Source organism: Ahaetulla prasina, chromosome 7 (assembly GCF_028640845.1).
Source record: "Ahaetulla prasina isolate Xishuangbanna chromosome 7, ASM2864084v1, whole genome shotgun sequence".
In the NCBI taxonomy this organism is placed as follows: domain Eukaryota; kingdom Metazoa; phylum Chordata; class Lepidosauria; order Squamata; family Colubridae; genus Ahaetulla; species Ahaetulla prasina.
Window position 1 is genome coordinate 88990873 of NC_080545.1, and position 26728 is coordinate 89017600.

Consider the following 26728-nt stretch of genomic DNA (forward strand, 5'->3'; position numbering starts at 1 on the left):
TTTGTATAAATGGAGGGAAGGAGGGGGCTTAGAAATTCACCTACCATTCACTTAAGCTGCAGAGGTTTCTGTAGTCCTCTTCAGTGATCTCTACCCATTCAGCATGCTTTCCAATAGCTCAGAGACCTCCAACATAGCTATACTGCTTTGAGCAATATGTTGCTTCTCCTGGCTTCCTCAACATATTCTCTTTATGCTGTCCTACTCCATTGTAAACCTTACAAGAAACCCATAGCTGAATCTTTATTAAAAAGAAATACAGAGCAGTATGATTCTAGCTGTGGGATGTGTGTATTTTCAGCAGCAGTGGTAGAATGAGCTATTCACTTCATGTCTTAAGAGTTGGCCAATCCAGTTGCCACTGATGTTGAGTCAAGCCCCTTCTTAATTGAGAAGAACTGATGACATATTTTCCTATATTTTTCATGTTTTAAGGCTATAAGCTTATTGTTTTACATTACATTTATTGCCGTTTTTATAGTACATCTGTAAGTTTTCCAGAGACATCAAAGGAGGAGCCAGCTTATATTTTCTAAAATAATGCATCGCCTAACGTTCAGGATCAGAGTGGCATTAGTGATACTTATGGAAGGAAAGCTTAAATAGCAGCACCAAATTGCAGGTTGAATACTGGCTGTCTCCTCAATGAAGAAAGATACTTCCCGGTGTAGATTGTAATTTGCAATTGAAAAATGAATATGTATCATATTTTAGTGGTCCTGTGAGCACACAGTACCTTTCTCATCCTTCTTTGCCTACCCTCATATTATAACCAACATACAATTCCGCAGAATTGCCTATAGCCAAAAGCCTTTTCACTGGGCAAAGCATGAATTCACTTGTCTGTATCTTTTCAGTGTCATACTTTTCTAAAGCTCGTGGCTGCTTTTTGAAATGCATGCATTATACACCCTGGGTTTAGATAAGAAAGTGGGTGGCTTCTGAGTGACAGGAAAAGGTGGGATGAATTGGAGAAAGAGGGCAGGAGCTTGGAGAGACTATGGGAAAAGAGTTGGGGGTGGGTGGGTTAGACTCCATCTCTGCCATTTGTTTCTCTGGAGACGAAAAGCAACAGAGAAGGTCTGGCTGGAAAAAGAATAAGCGGTTGCTGGTATAGCACATCAATCAAGAATGCCATGGGGAAATGGGTGTTGCTATTCAGCAGTGCAATTGCTCCCCCCTTCTCTTTCTTCTATGCAACTGGATGTATGAAATGGTGGGGGGGGGGAAGAGAGGGAATCCTGGGACACTTGGGTTAGGAGGACGAGTGGTCTGGCATTTCTGCATTTTCAGAAATTATTTTTTTTATATTTCATTAGTCTTTACTTTTGATTCCATGCGAACCTGGGAGCAGTTTCAAGGCAGAGTGAAGTTCTTTTGTTTATCTCTCTTCCTAGTCATAGTTATGGGAAGTGTCATGGGATAGTTTATAGCCAGCTGTGTTTCAGAGTCAGAAACCAGAACTGCTGGTTAATTGAGAAGAGTTCCCTGCTCCTTGTATAATTAGTGTTTGTGTTAATTGAAAAGTCCAGCAGGTAAGGGGAAGGGGCAGATGTGCTTGAGTGATTTGGCTGTTGAACACAATTGTTTTCCTCCTGTAATTCCACTCTGGTCTTAAATTAATGCATTTGCCTTTACTAAGGGAAGAGTTTTTCTTACTCACATTTCAGATGTATTCCGTTTCATTCTACCATAGAAATAAGTACTTTTGCTTTGTTTTGTGTCCCTGAGAGTGCCAAAATATGTTAATGTCTCTTAAGGAAAAAAAAAACAATTTTGGTTGCTTTTAAAGTATTTTGGATAATGAACAAAGCTTGGTTTTAGACAAATGGAATTTCTTCTTAAGGCTTGCATGGCAAATTCTGAATACTCTTATGATAATATTTGGATAGGAAATTGCACCAACCAGACCTGCTGTTTTACTCTTACATGGAAATAACATGTTGAAAGCTATTTTACGCTGGCTTGTATAACCTTTTAATTGTGATTGTGGGAACTTATTATGTTTATCTTGAGAAAAGCATCTCTGAATTCAATTGCTCTTTGTTTATAGAATGTTTACCATGCAAAAGTGTTCTTCATCAAGTTCCCAAAATAGCTTTAACTGTCTCACCAAAATATTCTAACACCCAAAGTATTTCAGTTACCTGTGCTCAAACATACACACACACACACACACACACGTATATTACTATTATAAAAAGCAAAGCCAGCTGTATTTATGCACAGTGCAGTCGGTGAAATGATTATTTTAAGCAGTGAGCCTTGTAATTAGGCACAGCTTTTTAGTGATCCATTTTCTCCACAAAGCTTTGGTTTTTTGTTCTAGGTTTTGAATTTTGTTTTCAAAATATTGATGCTTAATTGATGACTATAGAGAAGCAGCACATTTCTCTTGCCTTGTCACTAGATTAAGAGTGAAAATTCAATCTCTGTACTACAGATAGTCCTCGATTTACGACAGTTCATTCAGTGATCGTTCAAAGTTACGACGATACTGGAAAATTTGACCGTTTTTCACAGTTACAATCTTTGCAGCCTCTCCGTGATCATGTGATCAGAATTCAGCTGCTTGGCAACTGACTCACATTTATGACGGTTGCAGCGTCCCAGGGTCATGTGGTCACCTTCTGCGACCTTCTGTCAAGCAAAGTCAATGGGGAAGCCAGATTCACTTAAAAGTAGTGTTACTAAGTTAACTACAGTGATTCGCTTAACAACTGCGCCAAGAAAGGTTGTAAAATGGGGCAAAACTCACTTTACAAATGTCTCACTTAACAACAGAAATGTTGAGCTCAATTGTGGTTGTAAGTTGAGGACTACCTATATTGCTTTACTTCTGGATGCTTCTAAATAAAACTTGAAGATATAGCTAGACGATGATACTTGGATATAAACTATGTCCTATAATACTTAACTAGATATCATTTTAGATATTTCAGCTCAGGTATTTTTGATTGGCACAACAGCTGCCATGTTTCCCCAAAAATAAGACCCTGTCTTATATTTTTTTGAACCCCGAAATAAGCGCTTGGCCTTATTTTCAGGGAGGTCTTATTATTTTGGGGCTCATGGAACAAGACGGAGATCCTCTTGCCGTCTTACCTGATTTCCAGCTCTGTTTCCCTAAGCAGAAGAAATGGCGGGGACCGGCTGCGCATGGGTTTAAATATTTTCAGGGAGGTCTTATTTTTGGGGAAGCATGATATATGAAGTAAATGAAGTCAGTTAACTTAAAGATGCAGGAAGACATTTTTTAGTATATCTATCTGTAGTTCTTGAGAGGAAATATAATACTCAGAAATATATGTGGCAATACTTACATTTGTTAGGATTTGAGAATTAGTTATTGTGCTGTGTTTTACTTTCACGATTTAAATCTTATTTGCTCTTGAGTTCATAATGAGTAAGAATTTGGGCCATTTGTGTATTAAAATTGATAGTAAGTGTTTTCGTTTAAAATATTGTAGAGTAAAAAGAGCTAAAGCAATTGCAAATGCCTAGTGTAATAAAAAGATTTTCAAACATATGATGAGACTATTTTTTTTCTACCCTAGATCTACCCACAGGTTGGGAAGAAGCATATACTTTTGAAGGTGCAAGATACTACATAAAGTAAGTGAAGCTCAGCATGCAATATTTTGCTGAGCCTGCTTATTACTATATACTTTGTCCTAAGGACCCTTCAGAGTGCGGTTTAATGGCAAGATGGATGTGTGCGATAATCTGTAGAATGGGATTTTGCTATGTAACAACAATGTCTTATGGCATTGTTAAGGGAAGGAAGAATAGCATATGTTTCTGATTCTTGCGGTGATCCTTTGAGATAGGTGAAACTAAGGAATAGCAACTTGATCAAGAAAGCTAAGGACTACAATATTTGTAAAGCTTTGTATCTAATGGGAAGTCCAGATTTCTCACATAAAAATCCAACTTCTGCACTTATCCTATATTTTGGCCACTCTACGGTGTTTAAATTGACAGTTATGGTGTTCTTATTTTGATGGAAGATGTACTGTAGTTTGGGACTAATGAAAACATAAAACTCCACAGCCATAGGAGTGTTGTATGTGTTTGCCATCTTGAAATATTTATTGAAATAAATAATAAAGGTGGGTAAAAACATCTAATAAATAAAATACACTTGCATTTGAAGAAAATAAAATAAAGAGTTACTGCTCTTTGGGTCCTCCTGCCTACCTAATCTGAGTCTTAGATGTTTGTATCTCTGGCCCTGTGGGTTAATAATAATAATTGGAGGATTTTGCAGTGTGTGAGAAATTTTATTATATGATAAAAAGCTTCAGAAAACAGTCCATATGTATTTCTATTTAATTTCTGGCTACTGGGGAAAAAAAGAATGATTTAAATCAGGGGTGTCCTAACTTGGCAACTTTAAGATTTATGGACTTCAACTCTCAACTCTCCATAAATTTTTAAAGTTGCCAAGTTTGGATACCCCTGGTTTAAATCCTCAGTGTCTTTAGGTAGTCTTGTCCTTCATGGAATCTAGAGAAGCAATTGGTAATTACCATAAATAGCATTATAGATGGTTAGACTATATACTTCTTTATTCTATAAAAGTTTGAGGTAATCTCTGTTGTCCTACCTAAAGGACCTACTACTTAGTGACAAGCCTGGTGTTCCAGTTTTGATATTCTTAGGAAATGCACATATTGTGTATTAAATCTGATTGCTGTTTTGTATTCTACACAAAAATATACGGTAACGTATTCCACTGAATTTCCTAATAGGCCACTGGAACAAAATACTGCAGAATAACGTAGAGAAAGCGTGGAAAATGCTGAAGTCAGTAACATATTGGTTATCATGCTGTTTTTGTCGAAAATAACCATTTTTGGATTTTTCTGTTTTAATGACTTTTGTGGTATGTTTAAGTACAGGATGTTATCAGAACTGTTAAATGGTGGGCATGTGGCTGATAGTGCTTCATCATCAAGTTATTCTGTTGTCATTGAAATAATTATCTAAATATTATGCCAAGGCTCAGAAAGCATATGTTCCTCTTCTCTAAAGCATTCTTGACATAATTTGGTAATGAAATGTTGTGTGACTCTCTGGTGTAAATATGCCTATCTTGCAGAATGCATGGAGTTTATGTGGTGGAATGTAATCCAGAGTTCCAAGAGGGAGGAGCTATTTCCCAAGGAGCAAAGGGACAACATAGCTTGCAATCTTTGATGTGCAGGAAAAGGGTGAAGTTGAACACCTTCCCCAGAAGTTTACCGAGTATATCTAATAGTGATGCAAATAGTTGCTTTAGTCTGGCGAGATTCCTGTCTATAAGGGAGCAACAATAAAGAAACTACTCTGACGCAGCTGATCGTGTCATTCTTGGGGCTGACGGTTCATGTCATACAGAATAGGTCTGTGAGTGAGATGGGCGGTTTCTAAATTTAATAAATACAGGTCCTCAACTTATAACCATAATTGAGCCTGGAATTGTAGGTTATGCGGGTTGTTAAGCCCATCATCATGTGACCGACTTGATTTTTCCATATTTTTGTGATGGTGGTTAAGTGAAGCACCGTGATTTTTAAGCGAATCCATAGTCGTTAAGAGAACGCCAAGTGAACCCATTGTCCGCAATGGTGGTATTTCCCAGAAACCAGGAATAACCAGTTTCTGGCCCCCCTCCCAAAAAGAAGTCAGTTGCAGTCATGTGACTGTGAGGCACTCTAAATGGCCGCAAATGTGGGCCAGTTGCCAAGAGCTGAAAATGCGATCACATGACTCAATGGGGGAGGGTAACCATCAGAAGTTCCAAACTGGGTCAAAAATACCTTTTTTGGCTTTGTCATAACTTTGAACTAAGCGACTTGTCGTAAGTCGAGGACTACCTGTAAATAAATACCTTTGTCACATAAATAATAAAAATGGCAGCTTTTTAACATTAGGCTGGTAATCCATTTATTCTGGGCAATGTGAAACCTTCTTCAGAGTTTGATTCACAAGATTTCTTACAGCTGGATGTGAGATTCTTCTTTTGACAAGAGCTCCCATTCATCTTTTTTATTTATTAAGTTTCTGCTCCTTAAGGTAGATCGAATCAGGTAAAGCACATAAAATACAATAATATAACAATAAAATGAAAATCATTGATTGCCAATTAAAAGTTGTACTATGAAACAAAACAGCGTGAATAAAATACATTTTTCTGCCAACTAGCATTTTTCCTTCTACTGAAAAGTAGCTACTAGAAAGCATTTTTTCTCATTTCTTTTCATAATTATAGCTCCAGTACTGGCAAAGCTGAGAGAAATCTCTTGAAAATCTTAACTTTGAATAGGTTTGTAGGGGATGTGTACTATAGTAAATGTGTGTGTTTCTAAATTTAAATATCATTGCCTACACTTTGAAAAAAGGATTAGAAATAAATTAGTGATTAGTAAAATGGTTGGAATGTCACAGTAGTCACAAAGAGATATAAATAAGTTTTCACAATAACCATCTGATGCCACTAAGGATCTAATAGTTTGGTCTAGTAGTTTTAGCTGGGTAAATTTGCTTCTATCCTTTGCTTTCATATTTAGAAATGCACTCAGACTTTGAACCCAGGTCTTCAGGATCGTAATAATTTTCTCAGCACAGGTTATATTTCAGAAGGCAAATGTCAATTGTTTAGGTAAAAGATTCATAGATGAAACAAAACTACTACAGATATTCAAGCACTTGACTGATCTGGCAAAGTTATTTACATACATATTTTAAGAAAATGTTGGATAACCATCTGACTGAGACGGTGTAGGGTTTCCTGCCTGGGCAGGGGGTTGGACTAGAAGGCCTCCAAGGTCCCTTCCAACTCTGTTGTTATGTTATGTTATATGAAGCTTCTAATTTCACCTGGTGCTGATTTGCCTTAACCATGAAGAGTTATTGTATTTGGGAAGAGCTATTGATCCCCAAGTAAAGTATTGATTCCATAGCCCCTAATTCGAAATCTGCTGCTCCGTGGTTTCTTGCTTACCATTTTTATCCCTGCTGTGCTTGGACCTGAGATTCATTTGAGAGATTAATGGCAGGAGTTCTATGTTGATATATTGTAAATGAAAGGTCCTTTTGAGAAATACCTGTATCATGCCGTTACGTAGGTAATATCGCAAACATTTTTGTAGTGATTTCTGCAAATAAGTCTGTAACACTAAGATCATAACCTGATGGCCAGAACTGATATGTTGTCCCAGAGATACTCAGAAATTGTATTTAAATTGTAAGTTTTAATATGAACAAAGGGAAAATCATTAAATACGTGACCGGGGAACAATCAGGCAGGTACAACCATTAGCACAGTGAAAGGTGTGCACTATTGTAGAATGTTGAATTTTAACAGTATATTTTTGATTGAAAAATGTATGAGTGCCATATGCTGTTGTGGTTCTTCCATTTGCAAAATAATAGAACTTGGGTCTTCCATGGGATCCCTAAGTATTTAATCATTTTATAAAATGCTCTGCAAATTTTCAGAAGCATCAGAAGGAAAACTTGTAAAGTGAAAAAATGAGGAATTACATAAGTCCTTGACTTACGACCATAATTGAGCCTGTAATCATGGTTATTCCTTACAGTTGGGAGTCAAGGCATCACATGACTGAAACTGATTTTTCAGCATTTTTTGTTTCCTTTCTTTAAGGAAATCCATTTTACCTAATAGGCTATTATTGATGGAAACCAGAAGTAGATGCCAGAAACCAGCAAACAATGTCAAAATTTGTGGTGACGTGACAATGGGATGCTGCAAATCATTATATATAAGAGCTGGTTGCCAAGCACCCAAAATGTGGTCACATGAGCATGGGGGTACAGGGTGCAGATGTTGTAACTTCCAAATTAGGTCTTAAGTAGTTTTTTGGGGGAATCAGTTGTAACTTTGAAGGGTGATAAGCTGCGGACTATCTGTACATATTTGTTGTACTTATGGCAGACTTATTTGAGACATCATTAGAAAACAACCGCAGATTTGAAAGGCTTGATCTCAAACACAGATAAAATAACAATATGATTACTTAATGAAAGCAATGACAGGAAATAATCTTTTAGCTTGTTGAAATTGCAAGTAGGATTGCAATGAAGTTTCCTAACTATATATTTTCATCAGGCCCTCTAATGAACTGTGATTATAAACAGGAAAAGAATGTGGTGAAATCACAGAGAGAAACACCAGTGACTGCTATTAACAACCAACAAACTTTAAAAAAAAAATGATCACAGTAAAACAAGGAACATTGTTCTCTTTCCTCAATAAAATTCTTTATGACAAGCTAAGCTATTTATATGTGTAATAGCAATGGATTATCCTTCCATTTTTTCACCTGTGTCTTCCATCATGCATTTCCAATATTTTTCCATGGGATATTTGATGCTTCTTCCATAGGCGTGGTACATATTCTTATTCCAAATTAAGCTTCTGGCCTGCAGGTTAAATCTGGAGACTTTCTGCATTATGGCTGGCGTACCAATAAAGCCAGATAAATATCTTTTTGCAAAGAGGTGCCATCATAGCTTGAACATTTATTGCATGAGTATTCCAAATCATATGGGGAAATTTATACTAATTAAAAAGAGTATATGATATCCATAGCATGAAATTATTGTTATCTGGATTGTTACCTGTTCTTCCTTCTTGGTGTTGATTCTGTACTAATTACATACTGGAAGTGTTCTCCAGAACAAAGACTGGTAAATGGAGTCTATTTGTTTTGGGTAATAAGGTTTTGTTTGAAGTTGTGATAGCATTTTACTTTTAATGAGCTTAGTGAAGGATTTCAAGTTTTATTGTAATTCAATTTAGTAGAAGAATACAGATACTGCTGTTTGATAGTACAGGTTAAAGGAAAAAATAGATTAGTTCTATCTGGAAAAGTAGGTATTTCTAGCATTGGAAAACCAGCTATTTTATTTACTAAGAATTTAAAGTAGACAAGCATACTGAAATTCCTCATAAACAAATTGTTCTTTGGATAAACAGAATTTTGATGCTAAGCCCTAAAAAATGATGTTTAATTCATAGTAGTTTTCAACTCATGGAGAAAATATGTGGACAGTAGGAGTCAAAAAGGAATTGATGGCCCATAATCAATCAGTAATATTTACAATAGAAAAAAGGTAATTGAAAATAGCTTCACTAGTTTCCCTTTTGCTATAACTTGCTATATTACCAAAATTTAATTGAAACTGGGGTACTAGCCCTTACAATGACTTGAAGCATCGGTTAAAGTACTTCAGGAAGAAAAATGGGAAAATGAGCTAAGTGAGGTTATTTTCTGCCTCGATTTTTTCATGCCTCTCCACTTCATGTTCTTGTTTAAGAAAAGTGAATTATCTATATTGCATTTTGCATGCGTGAAGCCTCCCAGAAATCAGAAACATGTAATTAACTTCTAATCCCTGGTGCTTTCTTTGCAGAGAGAGCAGGTGGCCCTAGAACCAAGCTAGTATCATATTGATCTTTTGTTCTGAATTGGATGGTGTTTAGGGTGTTGTCTTTTTGACCTGTGAACAACCCCCAAACAAACACAAAAAACAGTGTTCCACTCTGCTGATTTTGCTTCTGGTATACATTTTTTGCAAGGTGAGAAGAGGTCAGACATATAGATAATTGCAGGAGTGTTTGGCACTGTTAAAGAGATGTTGATATAAATATGAGGTATTGACAAGGAAGACTTGTCCCAGTAATTGGTATTGTGACTTTCTTCAGTTCTATATCAACAAGGCATAGTATTCTTCCTAGAAAGAAATATTTTCAGATTAAAATTTCTTCCAGATTAGGCATCGATAAAGTCTTGTCAGGTGAGAATTTTAGAAGGGTTAGGGATCTGCATTTGGATGGCTTACACAAAGAGGCTAGAGGCAACGACTACAGATAATCCTCGATTTATGACTACAGTTGAGCCCAAATTTTCTGTTGCTAAGCCAGACAGTTGTTAAGCGAGCTTTGCCCCACTTTACGACTTTTCTTGCCACAGTTGTTAAGCGAATCACTGCAGTTGTTAAGTTAGCAACACAATTGTAAAGTGAATCTGGCTTCCCCATAGACTTTGCTTGCCGGAAGGTCGCTAACGATGATCACGTGACCCAGGGACACTACAGCCACCATAAATATGATCCAGTTGTCAACCATTCGAATTTTGATCAGGTGACCCTGGGGATGCTCCAACAGCTGTAAGTGTGAAAAATCGTCATAATTGTAATTTCAAATGGTCACTAAAGGAACGGTTGTAAGTCGAAGACTACCTGTACTTTGGTCTCAACCTTTCTATTTTAAAGTGTCCCAAGCTTCATGTGTCTTTAGCAGATTATTAGTTTTATTATCTAATGCAGGGGTCTCCAACCTTGGCAACTTTAAGACTTGTGGACTTCAACTCCCAGAATCCCTCAGCCAGCAAAGCAAAGCTGGCTGAGGAATTCTGGGAGTTGAAGTCCACAAGTCTTAAAGTTGCCAAGGTTGGAGACCCCTGATCTAATGTATAGTTAAGTTAAGAAGTCACTATTCCAAGGGACATATTTACTTAAAATATATTAAACCCAAGACCACTTTCTATGGAACAGGATAGCTTTTGTCTACAGGGAAATAAAGTATTGTTCGCCAAGCCAATTAGAAAGGGACCGTTTTAAAAAAAAGTGTTTCAACTTGTGTTGCATTTAGTTAAGGGGTTGATTACCTGCAAAGGTACAAGGGATTAGTCTTGATTTCCCCATGTTTACTTTTGTTTCTTCGATTCACTGCCAGTTTTCTGCACTTGTGAAATGTTCTTAATTAAAACGTACTGCTAACTCTTTTCATTTTCCCATGGTAGACACATCCTTGGGAGGCTTTCAATTATGAACTCTTCCTGACAAATTCTTTTGCTTTCCTGAGTGCTGAACCTGAGGCAATAACACTGCTAATCAGATTGGGGTCTACAGCCACTACAGTAATATAAATGTTAATTTAGTTCTGCATTCTGATTCCACATTAGATCAAAATGTCTCTTCCAAGAATCTAAACACTGTACCTAAACATTCAGCAAATCATTTTTCCCCTCAAACACTAAACTAAGTTAGAGTACCTCATATCACAATCTCATCTTTTGATCTGGGATTACTCAAACCCTCTTGTGATCAGATAAAATAGAAGCTATAAACGTTGAATATATCCTCTATTTAGGATGTTCATGGAAGCAGCACTGCTGTCCTTAACTTTTGATATCTGGGATCAATTTGCTCTCGATTATCAGTTTTTTAACCTTACCATCAAGCTACAAGCAAGCCTCAGTTTAACAAGGTAACTGGGACTGAGATAATTGAGATCAGGAACTCATTGCTAAGCTATATGGTTGCAAAGCACAATGTCACATGACTGCATTGACTTTCGACAGCAGTTCCGGTTGCAGTCATTAAGTAAATCCTACACGGTTGTTAAGCGCAACCTTATGTGATCACCATTTGCAACCTCTTGATGGCTTCCCCACTGACTTTTCTTGTCAGAAACCAGCAGCGAAAGTCACAAACGGCCGTGGACACATTGCAAATGGCTGCAGTTTGAAGAACAGATGTAAAAGCACCTCATTCTGTGCAGTTGTAACTTCAGTCAACTGAATGAGTGGTTGTTAACCCAGGACTACCCATATGTCTATTTAAACACAGAGACATATAATTAATCTTTATAGTAAATCCTTGTGGGGAGAAGGAATATTAGTTGAAGCTAAGTCTACAGTCATTTACATCCCTTTACCTCACCTGCAGAATTCTATAATTCAGTGTTACTTACCCAATGACAAATTACAATACAAAAGGATGTAAATTGCTTCCATTGTCTGGACTGCTTCGGAGGAATGGACTTTGTCCATTAAAGCACTATGAAGCGGAATATAAGTCTTAAGTGCTATTGCTATTTCTTTCTTTTTTCCCAGTCCATAGTAAAAATCTTGCTGCAGCATTCGATATCTGCTCTCTGAATGGTGTTGTGTAAGATTGACATTTTATTCTATGAGTGTTGTCTCTGCATCTGTTCTTAGAGCAGTGGATAGACTGCCTTTCCCCATTAATATTGAGAGATAGGAATTTATTTTACAAGCAAGGGATTATCTTTGTGCTTTTGATGCTCCGTGCCTTTGCATTGTAGTGCTCATTCACTTAACTTGCATGCCATTATACGGTCAGTGAGTAGGAGTGCAGTCAATGTTGCAATTCAGAAATAAGATACGTCTATTTTCCAGCAAGTATATATCATGATTTCATGCATATTAGCACATTCTGGAATGAAAGTGGAAATTTGAAATCCTTCCTTGAAAAGGTTGTTTATGTTAGGATTTAGAGAACTGCAATTTCTTTTGTTTCCCTGATATCCCTTTTGATCTGTTTCTAATACTTCTTTGAAATTACTTAGATGAAGAACATATCAAATCCTTTGACCATCTAGTGAGTAAAATGAAAAATAATATCTGATGTAAATCATTCATAATATGAAAGCTAAACTCTATCTGGACAATTAAAATAATGAAAAGCTGTTTAACTTTACAGAACTAAAATTGGATTAATTGGGAAGATACTTCAGATCCAAAAACATATAATAATCTCTATTTATTTTAAGTGGCGCCATGGTTTTTTCAGAGACAGATCCTTTATTTGTAGATTTGGTTTGCCTTGTTTGTTAAATAGAAGCAGATGAACTAAGTATGACTTCTGTTCACTATTTGGAATTTTGGATTCAGGGATTATATTGATTTTAATAATTACATTTGGAAATGGGTGTGTTCCTCAAAATCAAATGCAGGTTGCAAAGATCTGTTGAAAATCCTACATTTCCAGACCTTTAAAGCAGAGATCTTGTTTTGTGGTTGTCATTATGTGGGAGCCTTATATGTGTCTTATGATGTGTGAATATATATGGCCACATCTTGGGAGATTGCCAGAATATTTGGAGTGAAAAGATTGGTGTTTTGTAATCTTGGCAGTCACCCATGGAATACACACTAAAAGTATGTCTGTCTGTCTGTCTGTCTGTCTTTGGAGTTCCATGGGTATCAATTGGGTGGACACACATACATATAGAGGGCAGAAAGAATAGCCTTAAAGTACAGAATAGTCCTCAACTTACAACAGTTCATTTCGTGACCGTTCAAAGCATTGAAAAAAGTGCCTTGTGACCGTCTTTCAGAATCACAATCTTTGCAGCATCCCCACGATCATGTGATCAAAATTCAGACTCTTGGCAACTGGTTCATATTTATGCAATGTCCTGGGGTCACGTGATCCCTCTTTGCAACATTCTGACCAGCAAAATCAATGGGATTCACTTAACAACCAGATTACTAATTTACCAACTGCAATGATTCTCTGAACTGTGGCAAGAAAGGTTGTAAAAGTGGGGCAAGACCCATTTAAAAAACGTCTCACTTAACAACAAAAAATTTTGGGCTCAATGGTGATCGTAAGTCAAGGACTTGCCTGTATAATGGAAGATCAGTTAGCCAGGCAACAATTTAAGCCCATTCTCAAGAAACAAACTTGAGAAAAGCCTTGAGAAGCCCTTCCCTAATTCAAATGAAGATGGACAGAGGAAGGAAGCACATTGCAAGATTTGGTTCTAATAAATGTAGTTTTAGACCCATATGTTATTTATTACTTAGTCTAGTAGTCTACCTTAAAGGACCGACAATATCTTGTTATCAGCCAAATATGTATTTTGTTACCTCTTTATGTGACAGTGGTCTGCATTAAGGAAAAACTCTAGAACTGCTCCTTTAAAATATTTAAATAGCAGAAGGCATTTGGTTATCAATAAACAGTTCATAAACTCATTATTCTTTTAATCTTTTATTTTTTTAAATAAGGAACCTTCTTCCATGTGGCTTCAATGATTTGCTTCAATATTGACAAGAATATAATTGCTGCTTTCCAGGTGAAAACAATTGAACAGTTTTTCAGGGATAATTGAAAAGCTGTGTTATAAGAAGGAAGGGACTGACCTGGACACTGGTTTGTGTTTACCATATGAGTGGAAGCTGTATTCAATCTTGTCTTTAACTATTTCAGTATTTTTGTCAGCTGTTAGCTATAGTATATAGCAAGGGTAGAAAATAATCAGTAAATTGATGTCTGCTTTCTGATTCCCATTTTGATGAATTTAGCAATCCATTTTTTTTTCTATCTCCAGGGTATTTTTTGCATCTTATAGTTGAGTTGACCTTCTGTTTTTGTTTATTGAAATTGGTCACGCATGTCAATTAATTTGGAGTGTCACTTCCTTTACATAGCTGGTGGTGCTTTGGCTCTCTCTGCGTGGTGAAAATTGCAACACTGCAGTGTCATATAAAACATGGGTTATGTAAATCTTTGCTAAATGGTAGATGAACCCCTGGCTTCAATTTTGTTTCTTCTCCTAGCAACCATTGTGAGCTACAGATCGTAGGCATTTGCAAATATAATGTAGTTCTTCATGGAGATTCTAACAAAATGCACTACATAATTCAAGGCACCTACCATGTAGAATGTGTGTTGCCTTTTCATATAGTGAAAATAATTGTTTCCATTTTCTGCTTACACTCATTGTCCTTATGCAATTGAAACAACAGCTAAAACAATGAATAGTTTCTAAAATTGTCACCTGAATCTGCTTAAAGTTACAGCAGTATAACTTAACCAAAAAGTATTTGTCTCTGTAAGAGTTCTACAGAACATAATATTAAAGTTGTTTCCTACTTCAGAAATAAAAGCTTGTTATTTAGTTGTAGAAAGTGAGATTTAAGCATTGCTGGAATAAACTTGAGGCACACAAAGATAAGGTAGAAAGAACAGGAGGTATCATAGCTATATGTGGACAAAGCGGACAGGAGAGAATTATCATTGCAGAATTATCTCAGATTTCATTGCCTCAAATGTGTCTAAATAGAGAAACATAAGAGGAAATGAGTGGGAATAACAAAACCATCTTGGCATCGTGAATTGTCTTTAAACTGTTGGAAAATGAGGATGGATTTCAAATAAGTTTTAATTTTTTTTCATGTGGGTGAAAATGTCAAGTGAAAGATGCTTAGACAGTAATTAAAAAGTAAAAACCTTTCTGAGAAAGAATATCAAGACTGCAGAATATCAAATACTATAAGCCAACTAGAGTTATCTTGACGAGATGGGCAGTAAAGAAGGTTAATAAACAAACTTATAATGAAAGGTGTTGTGATGTTATGAGGTAATCTTTTTTTTAAGCTATCTGTCATACATCAGAATGTATTGTATTATTATTTTTTCCCCTGAATCCTCTCTGTGTCATAATCAAATCTTATTTTTCCCCACTGCATTTTTTTCCTCTTCCCCACTCAGCTGACTTGGATGTAATTGGAAAGTTGTGCCTAACAGTGATGATAGTAAAAATAATAGTATGCAGATTTACTATCTTTGCCATCGGTATCACCATGGAATGCCTTATCAAATTTTATTACAAATTTAATCCTGCCATTTCACTACATAGGCAAGATTGGTAGTAAATGTTTTTACTATCGTAATAAAGATCCCACCCCACAAATTTACATGCATTTCCAGGATTGCACAATACTAGGTTTGGATTCTTAAAAGGGCAATTCCTGGAGTGATTGGCAAGATAAAGTGCTTGGTATGAGATATAGATTAATTAAGGAAGTTACAGTTGTTGTAGTGTATTAAAAGAACTGAATATTGGAACAGCCGTGTAGTCCAAGGTTGTGTTATTTCTCCAAAGCACTGTCATTGAATGTATCTGGGGAAAATGATTTGTATTTCATTAAAAGTTAGGGCTATCTCTTTTCCTTTTTTTATTTCCCCTAATGTTTGAGAGAGAGAAAGATGGGGAGAAATAGGTTTTTATTTACTTCATTTTATAGTATATGTATTTTTGCAGATACAATATTTATTTATTTGCTAAATTTATATGCAGCTCATCTTGCATAGAGATGGTTTACAACAAAGGGCAGCAAGACAAAATATTAAAATAATAAATAAACCTAATAATTAATAATATATCTCTGTTTCTCTTCTCTGCCGTGCCCCCAATATTTTATTTTGGATATAGAGGTTGGTGAAAGTTCAGATTTGGTCCTCTTCTATGGAACGTGGTATTTTCTCAATGTTTCTATTTAACTGAAAATAGATGCTGCTAGTTCTGACATTTTTAAGAGCAAAACCACAGTGGTCGGATTTTAAAATCAGATTTTAAAAGATCTGAATTTTCAGTTAAAACAAAATGAATGTACAATAATGTGATGGCTAGTGATTTAATTTTGACTTGAGAATCATATGGCTACCACTTACTGCTAATGTCCTTGACATAAAATAATTTTCTTGAATCCAAGATTGGCATCTCCATTTAAACATATTTCAAATCCTATACCCTAAGGATTAATTAGAAATGTCACTTTCTGCCTTCAACCTCTTAAACCAGTGGTTCTCAACCTTTATAGTGCTGCGACCTTTAATACAATCCGCACGATGTGGCGACCCCTTTAATACAATTTCCCACGATGTGGTGACCCCCAACCGTAAAATTATTTTCGTTTTGAATTTATCGTGCCTGAAGCCGTATTGACTAGTATCTGAACTGCTTGCGATTGCCTTGAGGACAGAGGCATTAAAGCGGAGACTCCTCCCCTATTAAGTTCATCACGCCTGAAGCCAGATTAGGCTAGCGATTGGGAGTGATTGCAGCTGGCTTGAGAGGGAGACATCAGAGGAAAGATTTCTCTCTTTTTTAATTCATCACGCCTGAAGCCGAATTCGGCTAGCGATTTGAAGAGCCTGCAGCTGGCTTGTGGAGTCAACCATTGGAGCACGATTCTTCGACTCGCAAGTATACTTCCCATATTTCCAATGGTCTTAGGCGACCCCTGGCAAATCGTCATTCGACCCCCAACGGGGTCCCGACCCACAGGTTGAGAACAGCTGTCTTAAGCCCTTTGTTTTTATCTAACAAGTACATTTATTGGCTCTCCAAATATTTAAAATTAGAATCATTTTATGCAAAAGGGAATTTTGCCATGAATTCTTTCTTAAAATTGTTCTTTCAGCCTTGGTCACCTGCCTTTAAACTGAAAGCTCTGCACCGACTTCATTTTATGTGACAGCTGAATGGGATATAACCACAGTGTGTCAAGAATAATTGAGAGGTTTTCCCAAAATACACCTTTTTATTTTTTTTATAAATCAGCATTATTTTTATTCAGCTGACACAATTTTTTGTTTTTTCCTTTAAAAGGAAGATGTTTCCATTCCATAAGACTTGCTGCTTTCCACAAATTCATCTTTTAGTCAGCACACAGCGTTTCAAATAATTTGAAGTTAATTTAAAGTGAAGGATTTATTTTCTCATAATAGCGACTTTTATGGAGACATGAAATGTTCAAGTCGTATACCTTCAAATGAAGAAACATGGCTGTAAATTTGAAATGATGTGAAAATATTATCATATACAAAGAGAATATTATTACCTCTGGTTATAATCCTTTCTTTAGTATAGGGGTATCTGCTTTGCTTCTGGGATTAATGGTGCTATGTGCACAGTCTCCTATGGGAAACAGACGGTTAATATCCTTAGCCAATGATACTCATTCCTTTCCTATAGCAAAGGGAAAAAAACCAGTAGAAAATTGTTTTAGAATTCCTATCTGGAATAGCAATAACAATAGCACTTAAACTTATATACCACTTCACAGTACTTTACAGCCCTCTGTAAGTGGTTTACAGAGTCAGCCCCCAACAATCATTTTACTCACCTCAAGGATCGAACCTTGAGCCTGGTGAGATTTGATCTGCCAAATTGCAGGTAGCTGGCAGTCAGCAGAAATAGCCTGCAGCACTGCATTCTAACCGCTGCGCCACCACGGCTCCTAGTATACTATAACTAGTATTACATTAATTAGATAGCTGAGGTAGAAAAATTGTGCCACAGATTTCAGCAGCTTGGCTGAGAAGGGCTAGTTTGCCCATCCTTGCTATTTCAAACTATTTTGACTATTTAGCCTGTGGTGATTTACAGTTAGGCAGGAGTCTACAGTGTTGGTACAAAGTAATTATTTGTAAATTATCAAGATCCTGTCAGGGTTAGAGGACTAGCACTCTTCAGCTGAAGAGTGCTAGTCCATTTAGTTCATGCTCACACGCCTATCTATGGTACACCACAGAGGCAAACTAGGTCTGCACCAGAAGGATGAGCGGAGTCCTGCGACATCATCCAGGCCTACTCTCACCACCGATGTCGCCGGGCATTACATCCAGGCAGGTCCAGCTTCAAAACACCACCATGTTTCCCACTGAAGTGGTACCTATTTATTTATTCATAGATATCATGCTTTCAAATTGCTAGATGGGCAGAAGCTGAGACAAGTGACGAAAGCTCACTCTGTCTTGTATGTGGTGCTAGGATTCGAACCACCAGAGCAGAGATCATTTCCAGCATCTTTAAGCCTCTCAGCCACCGCGGCTTTGAGAGGATAATTTTATCAGATAAATTTCTGCGGGATGCAGCTTGCTTAGGAAAGTAACACAGATAATGAAATGTTCTGTAAAGGAATTATATTTAGAATGTCAGTCATATAATCCATGTTGATATTACAATTTTATTTATTTATTGTTTTTATGTCCCATGTGTTGGCTGGTTAGTGTAGTTAGTTCATTTAATGAGGTCAGTGGGTATAGTATGGTGGTATGAACCCACTAATCTATTGTTGGGTTTCTACAACATGATTGTGTTGATTTAACCAATTCTGGAACCTAATAAAATATGCTGCACCCAAACCAATAAAGTATATTATTGCTTAATATGATGAAACATATTGAACTTCTTCCTATCAAGGCGAGACTAAACAGTTTAGCATGTTGCACTAACTCAGCCGGGGAATAATGAGCAGGCTTTGCCCTAAACTATATTAGGGCTATTGTTGAGTCAGACTGCTCTGCCCCAGACAGGTGTGTTTGTAGATATGAAAATCACCTGTGAGCCAGTGTTTAGGCCTGGCCTAATTAATTCTCAAGCAAAAAGGCAGAATTGTAGAGCATCTGAAAAAACCAAAGTACTCCATTAAACCAAAGCCTGTTGTCTGCCTGGATAGTGGCAAGAAGCCAACACTTTAATGGTGCTTTATGAATGTACTTTTGGTAAAAATCATGGAATATAAAAAAAGAGAAAAAGCATTAGGTAGAGACTTCGTATTTCCTAAAACGGTAAACTGATTGGTGTGATAAATAGCTTAAATAGCTATTACTGATTGGGTTAAGTGTATTTCATAAATATATCCAACAGGTCAAACCCAAGAAATTAATTTTCACTTTTTCTTTCCTTGAGTTATGAAAGAAACCTACATCACTCATTTTTATGTCCTAAAATGCTGAAAGTAGGATTTTAAGAAGGAAAAATAGGTTTATTTTAAATCCGTCTGAAGACTTCCCAATATTCTCCAGCCTGAAGTTAGGCCTACCTAACTTAAACCCAGTTAGTGTTTAGCATTGTAATTAAATTTTTGCAATATAAAGTATTCTGGCCCAATTGTATTGCATTCTTAATTATAGTGTTTGTAATATTTATTGTTTTTCAATCTGTTAATGACTTGAATACGTTAAGAAATATATCTTGCATGTACATAATTTGCCTTTTACTGGCAAATAATTTTTCTAGTGACCAGTGTAGCAAAGTGACTTGGTTGCTGTTGAAACAAGAATTCACTTTCCTGCTTGCATATAGATTTAGGGTTTATAGGCTTTATAGCTTTACCAATAAACAAAATCTTTTGGGAAAACTAAAAGGACTGGTCTGTTCAGCAGTAGGCTTGTGCTTTAAAAGCTAACTACTACTGAGATATAAAACAAAGGGAGAGCAGCAGAGACAGGAATATACACGTAATTAGGTTCGATAACAACATGGTTTATGAACTAGAGAATTGTACCGAAGATAGACAAGCTGCTCTGTTTAATCATCCAGTTCCTAGTTGGAAATAAAATAGGGCTTTCTGTCAAAGAAATAGGTCTGAGAATTGTAAAACAAGAGTAATAAAGCATATGGTCCATCGTATAAAATACGAATGCATGTGTGCCTTATTTTAATTCGGTTCTAGTATAATTTTAAAGTCTTCTACGTTTAATGATGTGCCATTTTATTGAACCGCTCTTAACCTGTAGGATAGGAAACATGCAAGCTGATTATAAGTGCTAGTTTAAAGCCCAGATAAGAGTGTTTAGTGTTAGTGCCACTTTATAATGCCTTGGTAAGGCCACACTTGGAATACTGCATTCAGTTTTGGTCGCCGCGATGTAAAAAAGATGCTGAAACTCTAGAAAGAGTGCAGAGAAGAGCAAGAAAGACGAGGCTAAAACATATGAAGAACGGTTGCAGGAACTCGGTATGTCTAGTTTAACAAAAAGAAGGACTAGGGGAGACATGATAGCAGTGTTCCAATATCTCAGGGTTTGCCACAAAGAAGAGGGAGTCAAGCTACTCTCCAAAGCATCTGAGGGTAGAACAAGAAGCAATGGGTGGAAACTGATCAAGGAAAGAAGCAACTTAGAACTAAGGGCCTCTGTGGCTCAGACTGGTAAGACAGTCTGTTATCAACTGCTTGCAATTACTGCAGGTTCTAGTCCCTCCAGGCCCAAAGTTGACTCAACCTTCCATTCTTTATAAGGTAGGTAAAATGAGGACCCAGATTGTTGGGGGCAATAAGTTGACTTTGTATATAAATATACAAATAGGATGAAGACTATTCCTAACATAGTGTAAACCGCCCTGAGTCTTCGGAGAAGGGCGGGATATAAATGTAAATAAATTAAAAAAAAGAACTAAGGAGAAATTTCCTGACAGTTAGAACAATTAATAAGTGGAATGACTTGCCTGCAGAAGTTGTGAATGCTCCAACACTGGAAATTTTTAAGAAAATGTTGGATAACCATCTGTCTGAGATGGTGTAGGGTTTCCTGCCTGGGCAGCGGGATGGACTAGAAGACCTCCAAGGTCCCTTCCGACTCTGTTGTTATATTATATTATATTATATTATATTATATTATATTAGAATAGCCTAGAGAATGGCAGGGGTGTCAAACTTGATTTCATTGAGGGCCCTATCAGGGTTTCATTTGACTTCAGGGCCAGGGTAGGTGTGGCCAGCTTGACGTCACTTGTGTTGGGGGGCGGGGGGGCTCTGTGGTGACCCAAGTGCTCTGTCAGCGAAAATGGGCTCCAGAGCTCCATTTTCAGCTGTGATGGCCTCCTGCCGCCCTCTGCCGGTGACAACCGTCCTTTGCTCTTTCTAGAGTGGCCCCTGTAGGCCAGATCTAAGCACCCTGTGGGCCGGATCTGGCCCCCGGACCTTGACACCCCGGCCTATGGCGTATTATAGTAAGCTGATTCCTAGGCTGAAAGTTGACCCTCTTTCCTGCAATGTAAGATTGTCTATCTCTTTTCATAGTCTGGACAATCTAAGATGGCGGACCATTTTGATCTGGCTGATTGTTATGATTGTGAAGGAAGGTCTTCCCATGCTGAAAATCATAGACTCTCGTCTTCTTGTGTCTATGGGGTTGGGTTGTAAGAGCATGTGCCTGCCCTCCTGAAATTTAAAAACTGCATAGTATTAATATTATGTAGATTACCTGTTAAAAATCTCCCATCTATCCTGGCTTTCATTCCATGAATGGTACCAGAGCTTAAAGTATTTGTGTTCTATTTCTATTTTATTTCTCTTCTTCCATTCCACCCCGCCCCATCCCACTCAGGTTTTAAAATACAATAATATCTATCCATAGGAAGTAGATTTCTCTCCCCCCCCCCCACACACACAATTACTTATCAGCTGAGTCGACAGATGGTTTATATTTTTTTGTTACGGGCTTGAAAATAAAGGAATAAGCAAGAGGTGCCAATGAATACAGGCATATATTTTGAAAATAAGTCTTATTATTTATCTTTGTTTGGGAGGGTTGTTTGTCTAGTGAATTTTCCCTTTCTTAGACCACAAAAACATAACCTCTCTCTCTCTTCGTTTCTATTGTTTCCTGTTAAGTCTTGCCTCACCTCCATTGGAAGCTTGTTCTTCCCATTTAATGTAGCTACTCTCCCCCTTATCCCATCTCCTGCTTTCCTTCCCCCCCCTTTTTTTTTTGCTATTTTTGATGAAGGGAAAGAAGTGCATGTAATGTTTCAGTATATGTCCATGTCTGTATGAGAGAGAACAGTTGATTTGTAGAGGGTACTTTATGTTACAAACAATTTTAATACAATAATATTGCTGCTGCTTTTATTATTATTGCTAGTTCGTCCTGGGTCTAGCAATAAAACTTAGATTTATATACCGCTTCGTAGTGCTTTAACAGCCCTCTCTAAGCAGTTTACAGAGTCAGCATATTGCGCTCCCCAACAATCTGGTCCTCGTTTTACCGACCTCGGAAGGATGGAAGGCCGAGTTAGCCTTGAACCAGTCAGGATCAAACTCCTGGCAGTGGAAATGCAGAGCTAGCCTGCAATACTTCATTCTAACCACTGCTCTGAGTAGTGTATGGTTTGCACACGTATGTGTGTGTGGAGCGGATGAGAGCTGGGAGAGTGGTTGGTTGATTTATGTATGTATAGGAGGGGGGGGCTGTTCAGAAGCAACCTAGGGAACTAGTATATCTAGTATACTAGTATATCTGGTGAGGGTGCTATGATGATGTTTGGGATGATGCTTTTTGACCTTCAGAGCGGCTGGCATGCAGGAGGCAAAACATGCTGTAGTGATTAGCAGAGGTAGATATGATGGAAGACAGAATGAAATGCATTTGGGGAATGTCCTCTTAGTGCAGAGGTCTGCAAACTTGGCTCTTTTAAGACTTGTGGACTTCAAGTCCCAGAGTTCCTCAGCCAGCAAAGCAAAGCTGGCTGAGGAACTCTGGGAGTTGAAATCCACAAGTCTTAAAAGAGCCAAGTTTGCAGAACCCTGTCTTAGTGTATTATATCAATACTATGTTCCAGTTCATCCCAGTACCTGGTCATCAGACTTTTAGGAGTCCTGGATTTTGGCAACTACTCTTAAACCTCAAGACAGGTTATAATGAGGTTTCTAATTATTGTAATTATTATTCATGATCTAATTATCAGTGAGAGGCTGGCAACACCAAGACTTGGACAGATATGGAGAGAGAAGTTTTAAAAAGTTGTTTACCTGGGTTTTGGTTAAAGTACCATCTGAGACTCCAGGGCAGGCGTGTTAAAATAGTGATGGTAATCCAGGATACTCTGGTAGCTTTCAGAGTTGCTGCACCGCAGATAACTGAATGTGACATCCTGTTTGTAAAGTTGGACTCAAGGGATCAGTTGGAAATGTTGGTGCTGTACTAGCCTCCCTGCTTTATAATAGCTTTCCTACCTGAGTTGTTCAATTCCATGGTCAGATTGGCGGTGGAATTCCCTTGGTTTATGGTTTTGGGCGGCTTCTGGGTGTAGATTTGGATGAAGCTTGGGAATTCATGGCCATCATGGACCTGAGCCTGACATGCAGCAGTGATCATACATCGGATATGACGAGTTTGATCCTTGACTCTCTTAATTCTGAGGAAGCGGACAATGTTCTTCTGATTGTGAGTTTAGCAACTATATATTTAGATCCATGTCTTTTCTGATTAGTTAAGGTTTCCTGGGAAATAACATGTGGCTATTCCAAGTGGAATTGAGAGTGTGGTGATCTTCTTTTTCCTGGACCTGTCACTTTATTGGAAATTTACAATAAAAGGAAACGGTATAGATGTAGGGGTCGTGTCAGCCAGCTGAGGTTGCTGAAAGCCCTGGGCCTCGAACTCAGCCTCAGCACCACTACCGAGGAGTGCATTTTTGCAGGGTGCCCAAAAGACAGAGATGTGAGGGGTATATAGTTGGATGGGAGGAGCTGAAGATGTAGACAGTCCCTTACCTTACCGAGACCCGGGCCTGGGAGAAACCAAGCTAGGAATGGCTTGAATTAGGGTGGGTCCTCACTTAACAACTGATGGGATTTGGGCTCTGTGTGGCTCAGACTGCTAAGACAGTCTGTTATTAACAACAGCTGCTTGCAATTACTGCAGGTTCAAGTCCCACCAGGCCCAAGGTTGACTCAGCCTTCCATCCTTTATAAGGTAGGTAAAATGAGGACCCAGATTGTTGGGGGCAATAAATTGACTTTGTATATAATATACAAATGGATGAAGACTTTTGCTTAACATAGTGTAAGCCGCCCTGAGTCTTCGGAGAAGGGCGGGATATAAATGCAAAAATAATAATAATAAAAAATTGGTTAATAGAGGCAACAGGGAATCCTGGCATTGTTGTTGTCAAGGTTCCAAGTAATACACCCATAGCAAAGCGAACTCAGAGACAAGCAGGTTCCTCAAAGAATAGGTTTATTGGATATATCATATTGGCACAGATGGGTGAAAACCGACTCTGAAGGTTCCCACAGTTTTCACCTAATTAAAAGTAAAGTTTTCCCCCCTTTCCCAAACAGTCAGTCACATGGTCCAATCAAGGTGCTGTCCAATTGCTTGGAAACTTCACTCCTCCTCTTTTTAGCCACCTATGGGAATGTCCTTGGTTCTCCGGGGAAACTATTTTGTTTTGGCTACAAACCCCAGCTATCTCTATTCCCCCTCCCTATCCCTCGGCACCATTGTGGCAACACTGAAGCTCCAAGGTGGCCTCAGCCAGGCCAGGTTCAGAGTTGACAGCTGTTATAAGTAATGCAGTCATGTGATATCATATTTTATAACTGCATTGCTTAGTGGTGGAAAATCTGGTCTCAGTCGTAATTTGAGGACTACCTGTATTTGAACAATTTTGGCTGAAGTCAAAATATGCTCTTCTAGCTTGTGATTTTGGGTGGTCCAGCCTTCTCTAATGAGAGATTGGTCCTGGTAATTAATAATGTTTCAGCACCGCTCATATTAACACATCTTGCTGGTTAATAAGATGCATAAATTTCAAGCTTTTTAATTAAGCATGTTCATTGTGACCTTGAAAAGAATTTTTACCAGAAACAAGCTAATTTTATGTCTAGTGTATAATTTAAAAAAAAAAATCCTGTCATTTTGAGTAACCAGTACAGCATAGATTCTGATTTATAAAAACCCCTTTAAAAAAAAAAAGTTCGGCTGGTTATTTTTCAAATAATTCGGCTCTCCGCAGTTGTTTAAAATTGGATCTTATGAGACAAAATAGATATGAGGAATATTGTTTCATTTTGATCCAAGATGTGAACATCTTTCATGGACTTGAGAAAAAACAAGACAAACACATTTCGTAGAAACAAATGATCAATGTAGAAACCTCTTGAAAAATAGACTTTTGAGTACTGGGAGAAAAACAAATAGTGTGAAGACCACAGGCTTGCATATCAGAGCCAAGTTTATTGAGGTTAGGTGTTTAGAGCAGCACTGAGTTTACTTGCTGCTTACTGCTTAGCACCACTGAGTTGGTTGAAAAGTGTCATAAAAACTTGTCTTCAGTTAGAAAAAGAACCTTTGGCCTGATAGTTACCTTTATTCTTTATCTGCAGAAATATTTGCAGAAGTCGTCAACACATTTTAACAGCCTACAGCTACTACAAATGTCCCCTCTGAGTATTAAATAAAACTGGTGTAACAACATAGGATTTTTCCCCCCTCTTGATAAGAAATGCAAGGAATCCATTAAAATAGGTGAGAAGCAATTATATAGATAAGTGTGGATATTGTGGTATTAAACTTACTTAGCCAACTTTTCTAAACCAAATTCTCTCCCCCCACCCCATATTGCTATTTTCTAAAGAGTTATTCAAGGTTATAATTGAAAACCTTATTCATTGCTCAAAACTTATGTCAATTTCAGATTGTAATTGCCATCACTTTTTCTTGTCTCGGCAAGACCTGAATTCCTAATGTAAACAAAGAAAAGAAAATTGATTTGATCTAAGGTATTAAACATAAAGTGCTGCAATACATTTTACATTACAAATTATCTTTCAGAATTTTAATTGACAGGTGGAACTTCAAAGATGTACCAGTAATCACAGCATAGGTGGCTAAGTCTTAAATTGAAGATTTTGAATAGTTGTGATGATTAATAATCTTACAATGTACTTCACAGGATTAGGAAAGATAATTCTTATATGCTAGCCATATTATTATTATCGGTAATTACATTTTAGCTACCTTAACTCCCTTGCAGTTTAATCAGACCAAATACCTTATATTCAAAATACTCTAGACCCGTAATGGCAAAACTATGGCATGGAAGCCATCGATCCAGCTCAGCTCCATTGCGCATGTGTGCGTGTCTCCCACCGGCAAGCTGATTTTCGGGTCTCTACCGTGCATGTGTGGAGGCAGGGAGTATGTGGGAGATGTGCAGGGGGAGCATGAGGGGTGGGGCACATGCAAGGGGTTGCACGTGCATTGCATTATGGGTTATAAGTTCAGGGAGGCCTACTAGGCCCAAAATGGGGCACAGGGGTTGCATGCACGGGGGGGTGCATTGCATTATGGGTGCGGGCACGCATGTGGGCATGCATGCAGACTTTCAGCATGCGACAGCAAAAAGTTTAGCCATCACTGCTGTAGACTGTTCCTTAACATTAGACCATATGAAGCAGAAGAGAAGTTTGTTTGAAATGTTCAAGTTTTTCTTTAAATATGAAGTCTGGTATCCAAGATCATAATAGTAATGAGAATAAATATTACTTAGTTTTACAGTTCCGACTTTTGGCGACTTTATAGGCAAGTGCTCTCTCCCTGC

General features: G+C 37.6%; 1 protein-coding gene across 11 annotated transcripts in view; it reads left to right on the forward strand.

Moving 5' to 3' along the window:
- The window catches only part of PLEKHA5 (pleckstrin homology domain containing A5), a 251781-nt gene that overhangs the window by 2767 nt on the left and 222286 nt on the right, over window positions 1-26728 (forward strand). For 10 of the 11 annotated variants that reach the window (XM_058191860.1, XM_058191859.1, XM_058191862.1 and 7 more), the window contains exon 3: window positions 3558-3615. In XM_058191860.1, the coding sequence (XP_058047843.1) occupies window positions 3558-3615 (58 nt within the window). Of the gene's footprint in view, window positions 1-3557; window positions 3616-5104; window positions 5768-26728 lie in introns of those variants that run through there. The other variant, XM_058191861.1, reaches the window with a different exon arrangement.